Genomic DNA, 23,002 nt, shown 5'->3' with positions numbered 1-23,002 from the left:
AGAATTTATCTGTGGATTTAGCAACATGGACATGGTGACTGTGACATAGGCAAATTTGGTAGAGTGGTGGGGGTGAAAGTGTGATTAGTTTGGATGTCTAATAGACATCTCAAACCTAATACATGCAATTATGAGAATTGAGGAGAGGAAATTTACATGCCAACATTGATGGCTCTTCATAGAGTTTTTCTATAAAGGGGAATAGAAAAAAATCAATAGTTTCTTTTGATATACAAATCTAGTTTCAGTTATTCTCTCTCAGTATTTTGATGATCTTGTTCTTCCGTCTTCTGACTTTCATTACTGCTGTTAAAAAAATTAGCTGTAAATCTAATGGTCACTTCTCTGTTGGAATATAGTATTCTCTAGATTTTTTGAGATCTACGCTGGGGTTTTAGGATGCTATAATTTCAGCACAACATATCTAGATATAAAATTATTTTTAATATTATAGTTTGCAACTACTGGGCTTCTTAAGTCTGAAGGTTAGTGTCTCATCAGCTATGACTAACCCTCACTCACTTTCTCTTAAATTATAGCCTCTCTCTCCCATTATCTGTATGCCTTCTAAAGCTCAAACTGATTGTTTACCATACTCTTCCAGTCTATCTTCTCTGCCCCACTTTTTTGTCTCTTTGGATAATTATTTCCTATCTTCTACTTCTCTATATTTGATCTAATCTGCTATCTAATCCAACTATTGTGTTACTAATTCCAATTATATTTTCATATCTTTTTTATTGACTCTTTTCCAAGTCTTCCTCTTCAGTTAATAGTTTCTTGTTCTTCAGTCATTTCTGATAGACTTTAACTTATTTAAACTTAAGTAAAACATACTTTATATTATGTACCTCATTTTAATGCCTGCAATCTTGGAAGGCCTGATTCTGGTTGCTGTTATTTTGGACTCTCTCTTTGGTGGCAACTTTCCCTGCATGCTTTTAATTGTGTGCTCTCATTCATTAAAACTTTATGGGAATACATTCAAGCTGAGATTTAAGGTTCATCTCTTCAAAGAGAATCTACTACCTTTGCTTCTGCCAGATACCCAATTACTCACCTGGAACAACTTTAAAGTCTTGGCTTGGAGTTTTTGGTGACAGGTAATGTGAATGCCAGCATCAAACCTGAATGAAGCCTGGCTCAGGCTACAGATTCTTCTGAGAGCCCTCCATTCAGGGCCAAGGTTCAAGTATGTAAATTTCCTTATTCCTTCACTTTATGTGGTATATTTTCCTTTTCCTCCTATCTTTCAAAGCATCAGCTTTCAGGAAGTCCCAGGTTACATCCATGGGAAGCTCCAATCAGACTTTCCCATCCCCCATCCTACTCCTATGCAGGCTCCTTGCATGGTCAGTTAAGGCTCTAGGTTCTTAAAGATCATTTAGATGCCTCAAGGGCAGTCACTGACTTCAGTGCCTGGCTAACTTCTCTGGATCTGTTCTCTTTCATTGTTTTTGGCCACTGAACACTTCCCTTTCTTGTATTTTAAAAAAGTAGATTTTTAATATTTTAACCAGAATGTTTAGATTATTTGTGCTGACAGAGTGTCAGATATCTAGTACATAACAGTGACAGAAAGGAGAAGTCTCTGAGGACATTTTCAAATGTCCCACACTCCTTGGCTAGAGCTGAGTACAGGTAGATGGCCTAGAATATTGCCCAGCCAAGACAGTGGAGTACTTAAAATGTTGATTAAGTTAAGCATATGTAATTCGTGGCTGGTACAGTGTTTTTCATATGTTATAGATTAAACAAAATTATTTTTTAAGGAACAAAACTTAGCTATTCAAATATTTCTAGATATATACACAGGAATTGAAGTTACCTGGCAGAGAATTAATAAACACAGTTTTCTCCATTGTATTTTTTTGTACTCCAACACTCCCTACTTACCAAAGTTGGCTTTGTGTTTTAGATATAGCAGTGCAATATCAAAACTCATATATCCAAGTCTGTTGTATTTAGGATGGATAATAATTTCTGAGACAGGAATTTTCTGTTCCTCCTTATCCTTCTGAAAGAGGTTATACTCCCCAGCAGTCACAGTCAGACGCTTAATTTGCTTCCTAAAACCAAACAAAAATCTTTCAATAAGTCTAGTTGTCTCCCCCAGGAAAGCCAGTCTTGGTCTCATGTAATTAAATGAAAGTGATTAATGTACCTTTAAGCATTTCTAAGTCTTAAAGGAAGATGTATCTTTATTAGTGATTATTATCAATTGTTATAATTCCCTGTAAATTATAGGTATCTATAAAAAGTCATGGTTTTCAATCACAGAGTGTTTACATTCTGTGAACCCTTTCCCCTAGCGTCAATTGTCTTTCTGCATAAAATATTTGTGTCTTCTTTTGTACATAAACCAGTCTATATATGCTCTACCATTTTAAGCAAGATAGAAAGGTTGTTCCTAGAACTGTCCTTCTTTTCCTTTTACTAGTACCCTCTTTTAATCTAGTCAAGTATCTGTTATTCCCACAGTATTTTTCCCTCCTAATTACTGAAACTCAGATTATTAGAACATTAGTGCATCCATTTAACATTTGATGTTAATACTTTATTAAAATAAGTAACCATCACCCCTACCCCACCACTAACTCCACAGATCATAGATGATGTCTGGGATCTTTGGGGTCTCTGATTAGTAGAGCAGGAAGCACAAGAAATCTTGGGATATACACAAGTTTCTGGGAATCAGGAAGGTCAGTGGGTAGGTGGACCAGAGGGAAAAATTAAGAAAGGGACTAAGATTGAACCTTGTATGGTATTTAGGGCATCGAATCTCCCAGTCCTATTGCCATGGATCAAGGTTTGATAAGTAATGGAAATCCACAACTTACTCATCGAGGCTAGCCAGGCAGTGTGCTGCTGTAACCACCAGATCATCTTGAATCAAGCTTCCTCCACAGAAGTGCTGTCTACCTAATTTCAGGGAGACCTGCCCAAGAAAAAAGTTATGAACACAACTAATATACATCTCCACACAGATGTCATCTCCTCCAGAAACATTTGAAACCAACTCTTCTAATATGATGTCACATTAAGACACTGATATAAATTGGTTAGGAAGAGATTTCCTATGAAGTAAACTCTTTGACAGTGAGGTCAAGTGGGGTCCAGAGAAAAATTACATGTTAACCTGGAGTTGTGGTATTTGAAACAAAGGAAATAATTCACCGTTTTCTCATTAAGAAATCAATGTCTTTGTTATACCCACCTGCCACGGGTGTCCACCAACTGTTGAATTTCCCCAACTACTAATTCTAGAGAAGAACCCCGATTCCAAGATAGTTTCCGTACTTTTCAAATCAACTGCACGAATTCCGCACTTCAGTCCTGTGTGGGAGAGCATATGTGTGATCACACACACACACACACACACACACACGGCACCTTATGTAAGCGTTCACTTTATCAAGATTTCCACGTTCGGATTTTCCTGGCCTGGCTCAGGTGTTCTGGTGTCACTCAGCTGCAGGCTATCCCCTTTCTTTTCTCAAGATACCCCTGACACTATACCACTCGTTGACTAGAACTTGCCTCGCGACCCCCCCTGCCCTTTACAGCCTGAGCTACCTTAATAAAAAAGACCTGGGAACTGCATGAGGGCCTCTCCCTCTGGTGATGGCGTCGGGGCTTTCTCTGGGACGGTGAGCATCACATAATTTAGGTGGAACGAAAGATACTGGAGAACATATGCTGCTCCGGAACAGAGCTATCAGGTTTTAAGTTACTTCTACTTGGTTATCTTTCCTTGGAGGAGAATCCTTAGCACAAGCATGATTAGCAGATGTGCCTGAAAACTTGAACTCGAATCCAGAGGATTGCAGAAGAAAATCCGGCCCAGGCCCTTCTCGGGCACCCCTGGCTGTTCTCCTTTCTGGCCTGGGGAGGAATGAAGCCCCCTTGCCGGCGCTCAGCCGCCCGCAGCCTCGGTGCCCAGGACCGGGCTCACCTCTGCTCCGCCAGGGGCGGACCGCGGGCAGCAGCAGCAGGAGCCGCAGCCAAGCAGCCCCAGGCGGCGTCCGCATGGCGCCCGCGTGCGGGCCCCGTCGGTCTTCCTCAGACGCCGGCGGCGCAAACCCGGCGAGGAGAGGCGCTCCGGCCGCAGGGCTCGCGCTCCCGGAAGCGCCCGCGCTCTTCACTCCCTCCCGCGACGCCAAGGGGCCGCACCTGCCGCGCCGCCGGGCGCACAGCTTTCCCTCCTCAGGACCAGCCGAGCCTTGGCCGCTCTCGGGCCGCCCAGGTGTCATAGCGCCCCCGCCATCCGCCCCCGGAGACGCGAGCGAGGTGACCTCGAGGGTGAGCCTGGGCCAGACGCGGGAGCAAGGGCATCAGTGGCTAGAACGCTCAGCGCACGTGAATTCTGTTCCCAACCGGGGAGTGTGGCCCAAGCCCAGGGTCAAGGAAGCTGGGCACCCATGCAAGACACAGGCAGGCTGACCTCTGAAAGGAGGAGGACTCGGGAAAACTTGAGAATTTAAAGGTACCACCCTGCTTCTAAGAAGCTTGTTGAAGACCTTGACACTCCCAAGTTTTCAAAGGGAGTGGATGTGACAGATCAGGTTTCTGCCCCGTTCCTTTTCTGAGTGGCAGTGTTATCATCAACTTCAGTGGAATGGACCAAAACTGCAGGGTCCAGCATTTAAGATTATTAAAATGAATTCACTAGTAGGATTATCGTGTCAGCATTTTTTCAATAATTATTTTCTAATAAGTAATTTGTAACAAGTTAGCTTGAGATTGGGAGAGGAATAAAGCCAGAATTTGTAACTGATTTATAATTTATCAAAAAATGAGGGCAAGGCTAAGCGAACATTTTATATATATTAACTAACCTAGACACCAGTCCCCCAGCCCCAGTTATCTCACTTTTGTATAAAATAGAAATAAAAACTCCTTGAGGTAGGAGGGTAAACAAATTAGGGAGACAGGCAGGTGGTAGACAGAAGGACAGGAGCACAGAGACAGTCGAGGTGGAGGGAATGCAGGTCCAGGAACAGGCAGCTGACAGTCAGAGGGGGGCAGAAGGTGAATTGGGAAACTTCTGGCAAAAAGCTTAAAGAATGTGATTGGCACCCAAACTTGAAACACACCATCTCAAGCCTTCTTGTCTTATGAAGCTAAAAGGGGTTTCCGTGATTTTTATGTCCCAAGTCTTACAACACTGAAAAGCTCTAAAGTTGCACTGTCCAACAGAGTGGACATTAGCCATGTATGGTTATTAAAATTAATATTAACTAAAATAAAAAGTTTCGTTCCACAGTCGCACTAGCTACATTTCTAGTGCTCAATAGCCGCCTGTGCCTAGTGGCTACCATATTGGACAGCACAGATATGGAACACTGCCATCATCAACAGATACTTCTGTTGGACTGAATTGTTCTTGAGAGTAGCACCATTTTAAGTATTTATTTAAAATAGTCACAACTTGGATGGCAGTTTGACTGAGTAGACGACTCCTGGGTTTCAAGCTTTGGTGTCTAGGGGACACCAGGAGGGGACTTGGTAAGGTAAGCAGCTCTTTTCTGAAAATACACTGCTACACCTGAGTGCTGTAAAAGAACTCTCCAGGTAGTGGCTCTCTGACCCATGGCCCTCACCACTCTCATCTCCGAGTTTCGCTTTCACTGTAGTGACCTCACAATTATTACCATAACCATCTGTGGCCCCAGGGGCACACTACTCTCCAATAAAAGCTCAGACCCTCCAAATGGACCCAAACTCCTCTCTTTCTTCTTAGCAAGAGAGGGTCAGATTAAAGCCACTACAAAGCTGTTACAAAATAAAATAGAAGGAAAGAAAAAATGAGCATGTGCTGTGCACATTGGACCCATGATGTTCAAGTTCATGGCTAACCTCATGAAGCTTACAGACCCTGTCCCCTTGCAGTCTTGTGCACATGGTACACACACAGCTTTGCAGGATCTTCAGTGGTTTGTTTCACACCTGGGAGTCTCCATGGGGTTGGGTACTGTCTCATTTCCTGTTACATCACAGCTCCCTTTGTTTCCAGAGTTCAAACTCACAGCCTCAAGTGAGACCTTGTCCTTCTATACAGAAGGTTGATCCCTTTCTGGCTTGACAAAATAATGCCTTTTCATTAAGTAGAAAAAGAGCCATTCAATACGAATTGCATATATAACAAAAGCCAGGTCATTAGTTTTAGATTTAAATTTGCTAGTAAGATGATGGTTTAAATATGTTGGGTTTGTGGTGTTGTTGAAGGGTCCAAATGGAAGGGTTCTCTTATTTAAAAACAAAACAAAACAAACCAAAAAACTTCAGAAAAGGAAAGGATGTCAAGCAGAGTGGGCTGGACTATCCCAAATTGGATTGGGAAATCTGCCTTGAATTTGAACATATATCTTCATTAGGGCAGCAAAATAATGATTTGCTATTGGAGGCCTTCCAAGACTCTTGATGGAGGCCCCAGCTCTAAGCACAGTTGTAAAATTAGGAGTGTTAGGAGACTAACCCATGAACAATGAGCAAATCATGGGGTAAATAATATTTTGTTTAAAAAATGTTTTTCCATTCCCACTAAACCACTGGTCTAAACTCTAACGCTCTCCCAAGTCCCACAAGACCTAGGAATCAGCACTAAAGTGATTATTAGTGACGTTAGAAACAGCAACTTTATTTGAATATTTGTTGCAGAGACAGATTTCACTAGGTTGCAGAGAGAATGTGAAGGATGTAAGTAGAAAGTGAGTGAAGACAATTTATTCAAAATAGTCTGGCTGTGAAGGACATAAAGATGTGCAGTAGCAGCCAGAGATGAAAAGGAATAAAGGAAGGATTTTTTTCCAGTGATCTTGATGGTGGCTACCTGTATCTGTGTTTTTAAAATAGAACAAAATTGATAAGAGCCAGAAAAAGGAAGAAGTTAAGGAAGAAGAAGAAAGAGATTAAAGAATGGAATGAATTTCTACAAGATGTGATTATCCAGGGCCGAGGGCCCTCTTCTTCCATTGTAGCAACAGGAGAGAGGGGAGAATTGGGTGCAGGTTAAATTTATAGATGACAGTGCAGGATATTGAGGGTTTTCTACCTTGTATTTACTCCATAAAGAAAGAGGTGAAGGCATCTCCTCAGTAAGGTGAGGGGAGAAGATCTGGAATGGGTAAGCACTGAAACAGTGGTTGTGAGATATGAAAAAGAGAGCAGACACAAAGCACACAGAACAATGCAATGAATGAATGAATGAATGAATGGGGAAAGGAAGAAGGATACTCTTTTTTATTTTTAAAGCAGGCACCTACTGGTGACATGGATTTCAGTGTGTACTAATCACGGAGCACTTGAGAGATTGAAACAAGACATAATTATTTTCATCATATTTTATATAAAATAGACATTTACATAAATTTTATTTTGGAAAGATCTAGGCAAAGTGTACATAATCAGACTTAAATGGGAGAAATACTTTATGGGAGATATATTTGTAACTGGCACAGCAAAAGTAACAAAAATGTACATTTATATACAACTGATCAAGAACATGATGTAAGTATTTTCCTCTGACAAAAGGAGAGATGGGTGAGTCACAGCAAGTCAAATGATTTTCACATTGTAAAAGCAAGCCATGGCTTCTACAGATATTTTAGTTCCTTTGGAGGAAATTTTTTTAAATCTTTTTTCCTTAGAAACATAAAAAAATCGCTAATTTTTATGTGTACAGACTGCAAAATAAGAGTAGTTACCTCTGCCATATTAAAGCACTTGGGCAGTTCAGTCACTTTTAGGGTTGTTTGTGTATGTGTTTTGCTGCAATGATTAAGAATTTCTAAAACGAAGGGCAACACTTATCAGTTATCTCTTCAGAGGCAGAGGGCTTTCCATTTGGATTCAGGGGACTCACAGAGCTTGATAGGTCCATAGAACTAACCACTCCTTTAACGGGCAATAAACATGACTGAGACACTTGGTAACTTGTCCCAGGTGAGGTGGCTCCTCGGTGGCAGAGCAGAACTAGAATCCAGATCTCCTGATTCTTGGACTGGGTCTCCCCTCCTATGGACCAGCAAGACAACCCCAAAAGGACATTATGCACATTGGAAAAGTCTAAAGTGATACAAACATGCACCATGTGCACCACTGAGAATGGGAAAAAACTCCTGGATTTCTGGACGTAGACATCTCTTTTCAGTTTGTGGTAAAGGCTGATCTAAACTTACAAACTAATAATGACTGCATATTGTGATGGGTGCTAATTTTACAAGTTATATGCCCTAAAGGTTTTAATGGAAAGCATCCTTGGTGATAAAAATGGAACGTTTTTATATGAGCCAATTGATAGATATTGATTCTGTTGTGACATTTTATTTTACTGACAGTAAACCATAGCTTTGATTGAAGTTATTTTATTTCTTCTCTTTAAGTTATATGACTACTAAAAAACAAAAATAAGGAAGTGCTATTTTTGGAAGAACTGTTCAACATATTTTTCACATCGAAAACTTCAAGAATAATCATAAACAGTTATATTTCTCCATAACTTTTGGCATTGTAAGTTTTTATCCTATTCAATTACAGCCTAATTACAAGACTTGACAGGTATTTACTTTTAAAATGCCAAAAGACGCCATTTAGATAGTTAACTTTTGCTATTATTGGGAGATACCAACATGCGATTTAATCAAAGTAAATGTGATTCGGAAACCAGGAAAAAAATTAAAATAAACAAAACACCTATAACTACATTTGCTTTGAGTGTTATTACTAATATCCTATGGATTTATTGATCTAAGGTGCAAATCCATCACAAATCAGAGAAAAAGTTTTTTTTTTTTTTAAAAAAACTGATTCTAATGAGTACAATTAAGAAATAATTAACAAAAGCTGATGTGTGTAACCTAAAGAAAGAGGGAGACAGAGAACACAGCTCTATGTCATGGGCCCTTCTATGAGTCATAAACAATATGAGTTTTATATACTGGGCACCTCGTCTGGTACGTGCAAATGACAAGGCAATCCCTCTCCATCTGAGAACCAATAATTCTGTAAATATAAGGTCAAATTATAGTCCAGTTGCCACAAATGGGAAACCACCTCAGCCAGCACACCTGTTTGTCAACCTTGGAATGGCAGCCTCAACCAACCAATTGTGCCGTTAAGTCATTATTTTGAATTCTTTGGCTCATTTTAGTCTAAATTTAAAAGTGAAAATTCTAAAAGATTATAAACATCTCCTTGTAAAAGTCATAAACTCTTATTAAAGTTATTAGCCTGCAGTGGTTCTCCAGCCTCACTGCACATTAGAATCATAACCTGGGTGGCCGGGGTCCAGGGATTCCTAAAGGTGGGCACGCAGGTGATCCTCAAATCCACGAGGGCCGAGAGCACCTGTGTGTGAGGGGAGAGATCTCAGCTATCAGCTGAACGCGGCTCTTCAATCCGGGAGGCCTGGAATGTTTAATAGAGGCGATACAAAACCTTGTATGGAAAGGTTTGGATTTTCTCACTTAGTCCTGTTGAAACGCAGTTGCACAACCACTGCAAAACCCTGCACCAAACCGAGGTACCACGTGTTAGGCACGTCAGACTCGTACGCTGGGGGCTGTGAAGTACTGTGGAGAGTTGGAATCAAAGTGCTGATAATCCTGTTTTTTGATGGGCTGCAAAATAAACAGGCCTAAAAGATATATCTCAGGATTCCCTAAAATAAAATTTCTTTTCCTCCAAGGTATTTAAATCTTTGGATTAGTCCACTTACGTTACATCACTGAACCATGTTTTACGAATGCCGTTAACAGGCTGAAAACATCTGAATCAGTTTTAACATCCTGAATAATTCTTAAGGTTAACATAAACTTGTAAAGCCATTCTCGTGGCTCCTATGTCAAAGGACATGTAAAAGGACTGCCGCTTATTGGAGAATTTGAAGGCAAGGAGAACTGGTTCTTGTCAGACAGAAGGACAGGTTAGATAGACTGGCAGTAGGCGGGGAATACATGTACACAAGGAACTCCATGTACACAAGGAACTCTAAGTGTAGCTGAGACAAAATAGCCAATGCTGCACAGGGTAACAGTCACAAATGAAACTCTGCTCATTAGATCAAGTGTTCAGCTAGACTGAAGCAACTCCTGTCTTGTCCTCAGCCACCTTCCCTCCTACCCACGACCCAGTACAAACTGGAATTATTCAAAAATTACTGAGAACTTCAAGCAGAGAATTCAACCAAACACAAGGTGCTTCTGAGTGCAGGACTCTGAGGGTCTACAGAGACTGCACGTCCACGAAGCTGGCTTTGCAATCCCATCTCAGAAAGGGACTATCAACTCACAGCCAAGCATGCTTTTGTTAAGGGAACCTGGATGCATCTCCGTGAGTAGCCAGGGCACTCCATTTTTATTTTGATAAGGATGAATTCCACATATTATTTCATGTTACAAGAACAAATAAAAAATAGTTATAAAATACACTTAACATCTGTGAAAAATAATATGTGATTTATTTTCTTACAGGCACCACTCAACTATGAAAAGTATTTCATTGGCCACATCTAAGTGAAAGTACTAACTCAGGACAGAAATATCTGGTCCAACAAACAGGCTTACTTTTAATGTTCAAAGAGATGCCAGTGTGTGCAGAAAGAATGAGACAGAGTGACAGAGTGAGAAAGACAGAGAGAGGGAGGGGGAGAGAGAGAGAAGGGGCGAGGGAGAGAGGGCAGGAGAGAGAGGGGGAGAGAGAAAGAGAGAGACAGAGAACAGAGAAAGAGAGAAAAGCACCCAAAAGAAGGCAGGAAAAGTCTCCTGAAGGCCAGTGACCATTTTCTCTCAGAAACTTTTAGGCTGTAATAGCCATTTCAATTATTCCAACAAATGTACTAGCCTATCTTTAGCAGCCCTTCAAGTAAGGCGTAATTGCTTTTCAAAATTTGGGGTTCTATCTTTTCCATTAACTTTCTAAGTATGAGTTTTTGTTACACTAAAACTAAAAAGTTGTAATTAAAGTCCTAGATATTGTTTTTAGCTAGGGCTTCATGTTTTTCATTTTGGGGATGGAGTAGTTATTTTACAATAAATACTGTAGTATATTTCTTGACCTTAGGACTACAGAAGTATAATTTGGGAGGGAATAAAAATATTTTAAATGAAATTTTGGATACATTTATGATATATAACATTAATAGACTATTAGAAACAGGAGATCAGAGTGGTAATATATACATTATTGGATTATTGATATACACAGAATACACACAAACAGAATTTGCTAATTCAAATTCTGTAATCCTTTGCATTTAAAATATTCCTGGCATCATCCCTTTCCAAAGAAGTTTTTCCTCCTTTTATCTAGCTTTACCTTGACAAAAAAATAATAACAACAACATAGAGAGGCAGTGGTCTCTGATACTGGGGTTGAAAAGAAGCAGAAGGCTTCTTGCTCTGGCCTGAGCATGTGACATACATGTGCCTTCAGGCTCCTACATGTGTATGACACCTGGCTTAGCACCAGGAACCGCACTGACCAGAGTGGGTTGTTTTTTTTTTAAGTTTATGATGAAAACCAAATGAGAATCAGTATTCCAATTTCTTCAATTTCAAAATATATTACCTCCCAAACACTGAAGGCTGATTCCTAATTTCTTTAGCTTTAGCAAGTGAATAGTCAAGACAAATTTTTTTAGGGGCTGTTAAAACTTAACTATCTTGTAATTTAGATTCATAATTTTTGTATGATCAGTTGTGAAAACTGCTATTAAAACCACTATGTACAGGGAAAAAAAGTGTGTATATATTAAATATTTTATAAGTTATGAAATAAATAACACTAAAAGACAAATGTCAAATTGTAAATTCAACTTTGCCATCCCTATCTTTTAACTATAAATATATATTTTAAAATTATGAATTTAGACTTTTTTCCCTAGATTTTTTGAGCATTCTCCATGAAATCTCCAAAATTACAAATACAGAACCAGGAACTGCAGGTTCTATCATTCATGTTCTAAGCACAGAATTCTGATTAAGCCTAGGAAGACAATCAATAGAGCTGTCCATCTATTTAGAGTCTATGAAGATTTCTGTAATATACCATAAAGATTCCTCAGTGGTTAAATATATTTTCAAAAAATAATCTCAGAACGTCTGAATGTTAAGATAATAAAGTAGAACATTTCTCTCAATTAATATCTTTAATATTTCTCATGTAGAATATACTATTTTTTTCTCCACCAAAATAACAATATATCTGGAGGCAGAAACATTTATGAGTTTTAAAAGCACTTATGAAATCTTAGAGCAGAACCACTACTCTAGTAATACCTGTAATAAAATTAATTTAAAACATTTCCATGAAGAGTCAGGGGTAGCAAGACCCTTGATTTTTCCCTAGGAATAAGAATACTCATACACAATTCCAGAAGCTTCCTTTTTGACATATTAGGCAATGGGAAAACAGCTTGTATCAGAGTGGAATTTAATTTACTTCTCAATAGGGCTCTAGCATTATCCTCAGAAGGATATTAGACAAACCTTACTTAGCTTTATCTTACAATAGCCCCTTTCCCCATATATTCCAGAAGATTTTACAAAAACTGTTAGATACTCATTTCTAGTTCTGGAGAATTAAATGAGTTACCTCTTGGTAGAATTTCCCAAATGGTTTATCCCAGAGGATTTATCCTCTCTGAAATATCTCCTTTCATAAAGAAGAGATGCCATGCATTCATAGCATTTCAAGCCTCTATCTCTGAGACACAAATATCTACACTAAGAAATGGAATTAGATTTCCAGGTTGGAAAAGCAGACAAATATATGAAAGGAAATCTGGAATTAAAGCAAACAAAAATCTGTAAAATGTGTAGTTGCTGTTTTCCTTCCTTCAGGCCTTCTAGCCCTTCCTTGCTCTTTTTGTCTTCTTTCATGGAAGTGCAAGTCCCCAGCACAAGGTTACCAGCAGGTGTCCCAAAATGTGCCACCCTGAACTCGAGTAAGAGGAAAACTTCATCGGTTGTGCCCCAACTGATGTGAAAGCAAGGCTTCCGTCTGTCAGTTCTTCCTCTTCCAAAGGCACCAGTACTGTCCCTTGGAGACTTGGTCAAATGCTGCTACGTTTGATCCTTTTCTCGAACTTCTTGTAATCTTTTTTCTAGACGATCCAATTTGGCAAGGTTTTCCTGCAGCAGTTTGCTGTCTGGAACGAGCTGTAAGGCTCTCTCATAATAAGCTCTTGCAGACACGTAGTTTCCCTGTTGAGAAAAAGAAAGAGAATAATTATATTCTGATCCATCAGAACACTAGCTCGAAGAATGGGGAAACTAAGAAACAGACCTTCTCGCCCATTTTAACATTAACACCCTCATAAGGAGACCCTGTCTGCATGTGTAATTTTATCCTTATCTGTTGGTGCCTTTGAGAATCCATTTGTTTTAAGTACCAGACCAGATGGAGAATGTGAAGGATAAGGTTACATGGCAGCGAAACAGATTTCCAATTCTACTAATACAGGGTATGAAGCTATAATTTCATAGCATTCTCATAGGGTTAGCACTATTCCTTTGTAATCAGGTGGAGCCAAGGCACTGGAAATTCATATTGAGAGGGAGGGGGACAGAAAGAGGGTTGGGTTGGGGGAGAGGGGTGTGTGCGTGTGTGTGTGTGTGAAAGAGAGAGAGAGAGAGATGTTTTTGAAATTGCAAGAGTAATGATTAAAAAGTAAATAGTTCAGGAGTCCACTACAGCTATTTAGTGGTAGGAAGTATTTTAATCTTCACCTTAAAACATAAAAGCAACTTTTGCCTAATACAGGCTTTAATGCAAATCTAAGTTTTTATAAAATAAAAAGAACTGATAATAAATAATATGGAGTCAAATTTATCCCATACTCAAGGTGTGTGACAATATATGTCTGCTGGATTCTCTAAAGGCCGGAGGGAAGGTATGTCACTCTGGACCTGCTAAAGACCCCTCTGTTGGCCCCCATCTGGTTTGTTCAATGCTTCCCTAACTGGTAACCATGCGTGCCTGGTCCCAGAAGGTTCCTGACAAACTAGTCAGAATTACTAACTTTTTTCCAGCCTCTTTTCTGCCACTGAATGTATTCCTTCCGTATGGTCGATCCCCTTTCAGGTCTGTGTGCTGCTAAGTGTCAGAACCAAGATCGGTAGAGATCTCTCCATTCCAAAAAAACCAGCATCTGCTCTGCTGTATTCTCAGTTACAGCTCCATGTGGATGAAAACTAGTTACTCTCTAAATTTCCACCACAATTTAAAGTAGTACCTCTTGGAGTGAAAGTACTATGTAGCAATAGCAACCTATATTTGTTGAATGCTGAACTACCTCCCAAGTGAATGAACAAGTGTCAAGACCTCAGACCCTGCCTGACATATAATGAGCACTCAATCCGATGCTGTCATTATTGTTATTATCAAATGACTATTTATGTGTAAATGAGTAAACACTGTCTATTTCTTATGGTATTCACTTGTCATACTGGTGAAAAGGAGAGTAAAAATGACCTCACAGATAACTGTACATTGGGAATCCAGGCGCTGGCATGTGCACAAATGAAAATATTTCTGATTATTAACACTGATTCTGATAAGAGGCTGAACAGAATTCTGAACAAATGAGAACCTGGATTTAGCTACATTACTATTGTTTTCAATTCAAGTATTTATCTTCAGAGTGTCTCCTGATGTTAAGCTTAGCACATAGGTGCAGATAACTGAACATCTGTGGCTCTTAGATTGCTCTCAAAACTGTGTTCCTACTGCGGTTGATTTTGAAATCGTTTTCCCAAGAGGTTTCTCTGAATTTAGGCTTTAGCCTGGTGCCAGGCATCTCCTTTGATCACCAGCTTTCTCTGTCCTTTCACAAAAAATTCTAGTCATAGAGTTATTTTCTCCCTCAAGTTGCTCTTTTCTTGATGCAACTGGAAGCCTTAATTTTTTTAAAATAAATTTATCTATTTTATTTATTTATTTTTGGCTGTGTTGGGTCTTCCTTGCTGCACGCGGGCTTTCTCTAGTTGCGGCGAGCAGGGGCTACTCTTCATTGCGGTGCACGGGCTTCCCATTGCGGTGGCTTCTCTCGTTGTGGCGTACAGGCTCTAGGCGCGTGGGCTTCAGTAGTTGTGGCTCACGGGCTCTAAAGCGCAGGCTCAGTAGTTGTGGTGCACGGGCTTAGTTGCTCCACGGCATGTGGGATCTTCCCGGACCAGGGCTCGAACCCGTGTCCCCTGCATTGGCAGGCGGATTCTCAACCACTGGGCCACCAGGGAAGCCCTGGAAGCCTTAATTTTTAAAACAAGTTATGGCCCTTAATTCAATGTCCTCAATTTCCAGATGCTAGATAGGGAATTTGAATTATCCAATTTCTAGAAATGTGCTAGTTACTATGATAGCCACTAGTCATATGCGGCTATTTAAGTGTAAGTTAATTATGATTAATTAAGAATTCAGTTGCTCAGTGGCACATTTCAAGTGCTCATTAGCCATGTGGGGCTAGTGGCTACTACCTTGGACAGTACAGACATAGAACATTCCCATCATCTCAGAAAGTTCTATTGGCCAGTTCCATTCTAGAAAATGCATTAATGTCATAAGGCAGGACTGAAAATAGTACTTTGTGATATGGCCCAGGTGATGCAACTCTTTGATTATAAAGAATGTATTGTAGCTTTTTTGGTCCATCCATTTCATTTTACATAAAACTTCATGAAAAATATCATCTTTTATTTCCAAGTAGTATGAGCAAGAGTCAAGCCTCTTCTTCTCTCTCTTTGTGTCATCTCCTTGCAAAGCCTTATTCCAACTCTCAGCCTTGCACAGCCCTCAGTCCTTCCTAAGCTTCACCCAGGCTCAGGCTCAGTGGGGCCCAGGAATGGGATAACACTGCTTGATGCATGTACTTCCTGGCAATGCAAAGGTCACAGAAAGTTAATGGTTGTTCTTGAAGGCGTCATAATGATAATCCTGCATCCTAACAGTGACATCAAAATGACTATATCCAAGCCATGTGCCTGGTCTATATATTTGTATTGGATTGCATCATATGAATTTACATTTAAAATTAAACATTTTAAAATTACAAACATGGCAATTTTATACTGTTCAACCTAATACATGATGGCCGCAAAGATGAAAAAAGATAAACTAATTTTTAATCAGTGTGTTCATTATATTTTAAATAATACACTCAATAGATCCTTCTTCAATCTCCAGATACCTTTGCAGGGGAAGCACCTCTAAATTTAAAGCAATGGGTTCACTTGTTAATCTGAAAGAGTTCAATAAATGTACTATTTTCTCTTTATTTCCAGACTTAATGAACACTCTTGAGTGCATTTATTGTACTTTATCTAATTAACAATTGAACCCATTTCTTTAAATGCAGGTGCACTCCATCTAAAAACATATTAAGTGTATTATCTGAAAGTGCAACTATTTAATATATTATTTAAATATTTAAAATTATTATGTTACTGTTTTTAAAAGTAAGTTCATTCTATGTTTCCCAACTAGATACTGCTGGACACCCTAGAATGTCATTAAGATCAGAGCTTGGTTTATTGGGCTCTGATAAATGTCATGACTGGATTCGCCATCTATGTTCCTCTATTAGATCAAGGCTAATAGTTGCAGAGTAACTATCCCATTATCCCCTCCCATCTGTATAGTCATGGATCACCTTTTTGTTTTACTGTGTTTCTGAGAGTGACCAGTTCCCACTTAATCGTAAACCCTATTTAGCCTTTGTTTAAATTCTAATCACTATCTCGCTATTTTGTCAGGGTAAAGACTGATAGAAGCCTGAAAATAAAAGTTATTTAAACAAGAGTGATCCTTTCAAAACATGTCAGACCATGGCATTTCTCTGCTCAAAGTTCTCCAAGGACCCCAACTTGTTTGGCATGAAAGCTGAAGACTTTACAATTCCTTTCACGGCCCTGCATCATCTGGCCCTGTGACCTCTCTGACCCAGCTTCTATCATTTCCTCTCACTTGCCTTCTCCCTAGTCTTCAAATACACTGGCACACTCACACCTCAGGACCTTTGCACATGCACTTTCCCTGTTTTGCCAAGAGGCTTGCTCCCTTCAGATCTCTACTCAGATTTCACTTTTTAACTGAGGCCTTCTGTAACCACCTCAATTTAAAATTTCAGTTCTTACCCCTAGCACTCCCTATCTTCTTCCATTCTTTTATTCTCCATAGCACTTATCACCATCTGATATATTCTATGTATGTATGTATGTATGTATGTGTTTATTTACTTATTGCCTATTTTCCCCTAACTAGAATGTTAGCTCCATGACGATAGAAATTTTTGTCTTATGTGTTAATTGCTGTATTCCTGGTACCTAGAAGAGTACCTGGCACATAGGATATTCTCTATAAATGCTTGTCAAATGAATTGGATGAATGAATGAATGCCAGTGAATCTTTGATTTCATTATAGACAATAGTCTGCCCAAGGGTAATTTTCAGTTATTCACTCAAAGGTAGCTTTTTCTTTTGAGAACAAACAAACAAACAGCCTTGTTTTTCAGTAGGTTAGGGAATAAAAGATACATTAAGTATAGGAAATAGTAATACTTTATCTTGACAATGAGTTAAGCCACAGGAAAATAAGCTACATTAGCATAGTGCCAACAGAATTTTACTTCATATAGCAGATTTTATCTGCTCTGTGATGATACTTAAGTACATATGATTTTCTTTCTGATAAACAAAATCATGAAATCTAATTTATATATTTATTTTTTAAATGGCTTCATGATATTCAATATCGAGATAATACAAAGTGAACATAAAACTGTCTAATTACATTTTTGAACACCTATGTTTTCAGTATTCAAATAATTCAAAGAGGAAATTAACAACAGTTTCTCAATCTTTTAAAAGAGAAGAAAGAGAAAATGCAAAGGGAAAACCTGGTTCACATGGAAGTGAATTATTTTCTTACCTTGATGTGCTGGATTCCACCCATGTTCATCCAGGCCTGTGCTTGATCTGGATTTAATTCCACGGACACTTTATAGCTCTAAATACATAAGAAATATCTTCAGGCTGGGAAACGAGAACCCATCTATAACACTACAGATTGTGGAAACCATTTTCTTCATATGTGGAAATTTAAATGGTTAATAAAATGAACAGTCACTTCTAGTTCACAGGTGTCCCCTTTATTTCTATTATTTTTCAAACTTGATGATTCTAAAGTGGAGGAAACTGAAATGTGTAATTTCCTTGCAGAGCTAACCTCTGGACTTAAAAAGGCTGAAGGTGCCTGCCAGGAGTCCAGGTGATTTCTATTACAGTGCATCATTTCCCACTGGCCTCGATCTGCAAGAAAATGGTGCCCTTCGGCCTTTTTCACTATAAATGGAGTTTGTAAGAAAAATTTTTTTATAATCACAGAATCTTAGAGTAGTTTCTGAAACAGCTTATGTCTCTCACAAAATCTGATCTGATTATTCAGCCCATGCTTAAATTCTTGCAGAGACTGGTGTTCAGTAACTCTTTAAGGACATATATTTTACCAGGGAATAGTTTTAATCGTTAGAAAGCCTTTCTTTTTCTTCTGCCTTACGAAAGATCTTCAAATGTTTGAAGAGAGTTACTTATTTCTCAAATACTTTTTTTTGGTCTAAATAACATGTATCCCATTAAATGTCATAGCCGTGAGGTATATTTTTAATATTTTGCCTGTTGTTTTGCATCAAAGGGCATGCTCACCACTGAGTCTTGATTTTAAGAGTGGTCGCCTTAAATAAAACTAAAGGCTCAGCTGAAGCAAGAAGAACTACAATCCTGCAGCCTGTGGATCAAAAACCACATTCACAGAAAGATAGACAAGATGAAAAGGCAGAGGGCTATGTACCAGATGAAGGAACAAGATAAAACCCCAGAAAAACAACTAAATGAAGTGGCGATAGGAAACCTTCCAGAAAAAGAATTCAGAATAATGATAGTGAAGATGATCCAGGACCTCGGCAAAAGAATGGAGGCAAAGATCGAGAAGATGCAAGAAATGTTTAACAAAGACCTACAAGAATTAAAGAACAAACAAACAGAGATGAACGATACAATAACTGAAATAAAAAATACACTAGAAGGAATCAGTAGCAGAATAACTGAGGGAGAAGAACGGATAAGTGACCTGGAAGACAGAATGGTGGAATTCACTGCTGCGGAACAGACTAAAGAAAAAAGAATGAAAAGAAATGAAGACAGCCTAAGAGACTTCTGGGACAACATTAAATGCAACAACATTCGCATTATAGGGGTCCCAGAAGGAGGAGAGAGAGAGAAAGGACCTGAGAAAATATTTGAAGAGATTATAGGCGAAAACTTCCCTAACATGGGAAAGGAAATAGCCACCCAAGTCCAGGAAGTGCAGAGAGTCCCATAAAGGATAAACCCAAGGAGAAACACGCCGAGACACATAGTAATCAAATAGACAAAAATTAAAGACAAAGAAAAATTATTGAAAGCAGCAAGGGAAAAATGACAAATAACATACAAGGGAACTCCCATAAGGTTAACAGCTGATTTCTCAGCAGAAACTCTACAAGACAGAAGGGAGTGGCATGACATATTTAAAGTGATGAAATGGAAAAACCTACAACCAAGATTACTCTACCCAGCAAGGGTCTCATTCAGATTCGATGGAGAAATCAAAAGCTTTACAGACAAGCAAAAGCTAAGAGAATTCAGCACCACCAAACCAGCTCTACAACAAATGCTAAAGGAACTTCTCTAAGTGGGAAACACAAGAGAAGAAAAGGACCTACAAAAACAAACCCAAAGCAATTAAGAAAATGGTCATAGGAACATACATATTGATAATTACCTTAAATGTAAATGGATTAAATGCTCCAACCAAAAGACACAGGCTTGCTGAATGGATACAAAAACAAGACCCATCTATATGCTGTCTACAAGAGACCCACTTCAGACCTAGGGACACATACAGACTGAAAGTGAGGGGATGGAAAAAGATATTCCATGCAAATGGAAATCAAAAGAAAGCTGGAGTAGCTATACTCATATCAGATAAAAAAGACTTTAAAAAAAGAATGTTACAAGAGACAAGGAAGGACACTCCATAATGATCGAGGGATCAATCCAAGAAGAAGATATAACAATTATAAATCCAACACAGGAGCAGCTCAATGCATAAGGCAACTTCTAACAGCTATAAAAGAGGAAATCGACAGTAACACAATAATAGTGGGGGACTTTAACACCTCACTTACACCAATGGACAGATCATCCAAACAGAAAATTAATAAGGAAACACAAGCTTTAAATGACACAATAGACCAGATAGATTTAATTGATATTTATAGGACATTCCATCCAAAAACAGCAGAATACACTTTCTTCTCAAGTGCGCATGGAACATTCTCCAGGATAGATCACATCTTGGGTCACACATCAAGCCTCAGTAAATTTAAGAAAATTGAAATCATATCAAGCATCATTTCTGACCACTACACTATGAGATTAGAAATGAATTACAGGGAGAAAAATGTAAAAAACACAAACACATGGAGGCTAAACAATACATTACTAAATAACCAAGAGATCACTGAAGAAATCCAAGAGGAAATCAAAAAATACCTAGAGACAAATGTCAATGAAAATACGACCATCCAAAACCTATGGGATTCAGCAAAAGCAGTTCTAAGAGGGAAGTTTATAGCTATACAAGTCTACCTGAAGAAACAAGAAAAATCTCAAATAAACAATCTAACCTTACACCTAAAGGAACTAGAGAAAGAAGAAGAAACAAAACCCAAAGTTAGCAGAAGGAAAGAAATCATAAAGATCAGAGCAGAAATAAATGAAATAGAAACAAACAAAACAATATCAAAGATCAAAACTAAAAGCTGGTTCTTTGAGAAGATAAACAAAATTGATAAACCATTAGCCAGACTCATTAAGAAAAAGAGGGAGAGCACTCAAATCAATAAAATTAGAAATGAAAAAGGAGAAGTTACAACAGACACGGCAGAAATACAAAGCATCCTAAGAGACTACTACAAGCAACTCTATGCCAATAAAATGGACAACCTGGATGAAATGGAGAAATTCTTAGAAAGGTATAACCTTCCAAGACTGAACCAGGAAGAAACAGAAATATGAACAGACCAATCACAAGTAATGAAATTGAAACTGTGATTAAAAATCTTCCAACAAACAAAAGTCCAGGACCAGAGGGCTTCACAGGTGAATTCTACCAAACATTTAGAGAAGAGCTAACACCCATCCTTCTCAAACTCTTCCAAAAAATTGCAGAGGAAGGAAAACACCCAAACTCATTCTATGAGGCCACCATCACGCTGATACCAAAACCAGACAAAGATACTACAAAAAAAGAAAATTACAGACCAATATCACTGATGAATATAGATGCAAAAATCCTCAACAAAGTACTAGCAAACAGAATCCAACAGCGCATTAAAAGGATCATATACCATGATCAATTGGGATTTATCCCAGGGATGCAAGGATTCTTCAATATATGCAAACCAATCAATGTGATACACCATATTAACAAATTGAAGAATAAAAACCATATGACCATCTCAATAGATGCAGAAAAAGCTTTTGACAAAATTCAGCACCCATTTATGATAAAAACTCTCCAGAAAGTGGGCATAGAGGGAACCTACCTCAACATAATAAAGGCCATATACGACAAACCCACAGCAAACATCATTCTCAATGGTGAAAAACTGAAAGCATTTCCTCTAAGATCAGAAACAAGACAAGGATGTCCACTCTCACCACTATTATTCAACATAGTTTTGGAAGTCCTAGCCACAGCAATCAGAGAAGAAAAAGAAATAAAAGGAACACAAATTGGAAAGGAAGAAGTAAAACTGTCACTGTTTGCAGATGACATGATACTATATATAGAGAATCCTAAAGATGCCACCAGAAAACTAGTAGAGCTCATCAATGAATTTGGTAAAGTTGCAGGATACAAAATTAATGCACAGAAATGTCTTGCATTCCTATACACTAATGATGAAAAATCTGAAAGAGAAATTAAGGAAACACTCCCATTTACCATTGCAACAAAAAGAATAAAATACCTAGGAATAAACCTACCTAAGGAGACAAAAGACCTGTATGCAGAAAACTATAAGACACTGATGAAACAAATTAAAGATGATACCAACAGATGGAGAGATATACCATGTCCTTGGATTGGAAGAATCAATATTGTGAAAATGACTATACTACCCAAAGCAATCTACAGATTCAATGCAATCCCTATCAAATTACCAATGGCATTTTTTATGGAACTAGACAAAAAATCTTAAAATTTGTATGGAGACACAAAAGACCCCGAATAGCCAAAGCAGTCTTGAGGGAAAAAAACAGCTGGAGGAATCAGACTCCCTGACCTCAGACTATACTACAAAGCTACAGTCATCAAGACAATATGGTACTGGCACAAAAACAGAAACACAGATCAATGGAACAAGATAGAAAGCCCAGAGATAAACCCACGCACCTATGGTCAACTAATCTATGACAGAGGAGGCAAGGATATACAACAGAGAAAAGACAGCCTCTTCAATAAGTGGTGCTGGGAAAACTGGACAGCTACATGTAAAAGAATGAAATTAGAACACTCCCTAACACCATACACAAAAATAAACTCAAAATGGATTAGAGACCTAAAAGACTGGACACTATAAAACTCTTAGAGGAAAACACAGGAAGAACACTCTTTGACATAAATCACAGCAAGATCTTATTTGATCCACCTCCTAGAGTAATGGAAATAAAAACAAAAATAAACAAATGGGACCTAATGAAACTTCAAAGCTTTTGCACAGCAAAGAAACCATAAACAAGACGAAAAGACAACCTTCAGAATGGGAGAAAATATCTGCAAGCAAATCAATGGACAAAGGATCAATCTCCAAAATGTATAAACAGCTCATGCAGCTCAATATTAAAAAAACAAACAATCCAATCCAAAAATGGGCAGAAGACCTAAACAGACATTTCTCCA

At 38.5% G+C, this 23,002-nt stretch overlaps 2 protein-coding genes across 3 annotated transcripts in view; both read right to left on the bottom strand.

Moving 5' to 3' along the window:
- The window catches only part of OVCH1 (ovochymase 1), a 65,445-nt gene extending 62,093 nt beyond the window's left edge, over positions 1-3,352 (bottom strand). Inside the window, 3 exon segments of the mRNA XM_061206673.1 lie at positions 1,897-2,069; positions 2,841-2,938; positions 3,218-3,352. Coding sequence (XP_061062656.1) covers positions 1,897-2,069; positions 2,841-2,938; positions 3,218-3,352 — 406 coding nt within the window.
- An 8,627-nt stretch (positions 3,353-11,979) lies between these two features.
- TMTC1 (transmembrane O-mannosyltransferase targeting cadherins 1) overlaps positions 11,980-23,002 on the bottom strand; it is a 262,946-nt gene continuing 251,923 nt past the window's right edge. For both annotated transcript variants that reach the window (XM_061205419.1, XM_061205420.1), the window contains 2 exons: positions 17,927-18,004; positions 11,980-13,205 (listed from right to left, as the gene is read on the bottom strand). In XM_061205419.1, the coding sequence (XP_061061402.1) occupies positions 13,065-13,205; positions 17,927-18,004 (219 nt within the window). In that variant the 3' untranslated portion in view covers positions 11,980-13,064. The remainder of the gene's footprint in view (positions 13,206-17,926; positions 18,005-23,002) is intronic.

Source organism: Eubalaena glacialis, chromosome 11 (genome assembly GCF_028564815.1).
Source record: "Eubalaena glacialis isolate mEubGla1 chromosome 11, mEubGla1.1.hap2.+ XY, whole genome shotgun sequence".
NCBI lineage: Eukaryota > Metazoa > Chordata > Mammalia > Artiodactyla > Balaenidae > Eubalaena > Eubalaena glacialis.
This window is presented reverse-complemented; position numbering and strand designations above follow the sequence as displayed.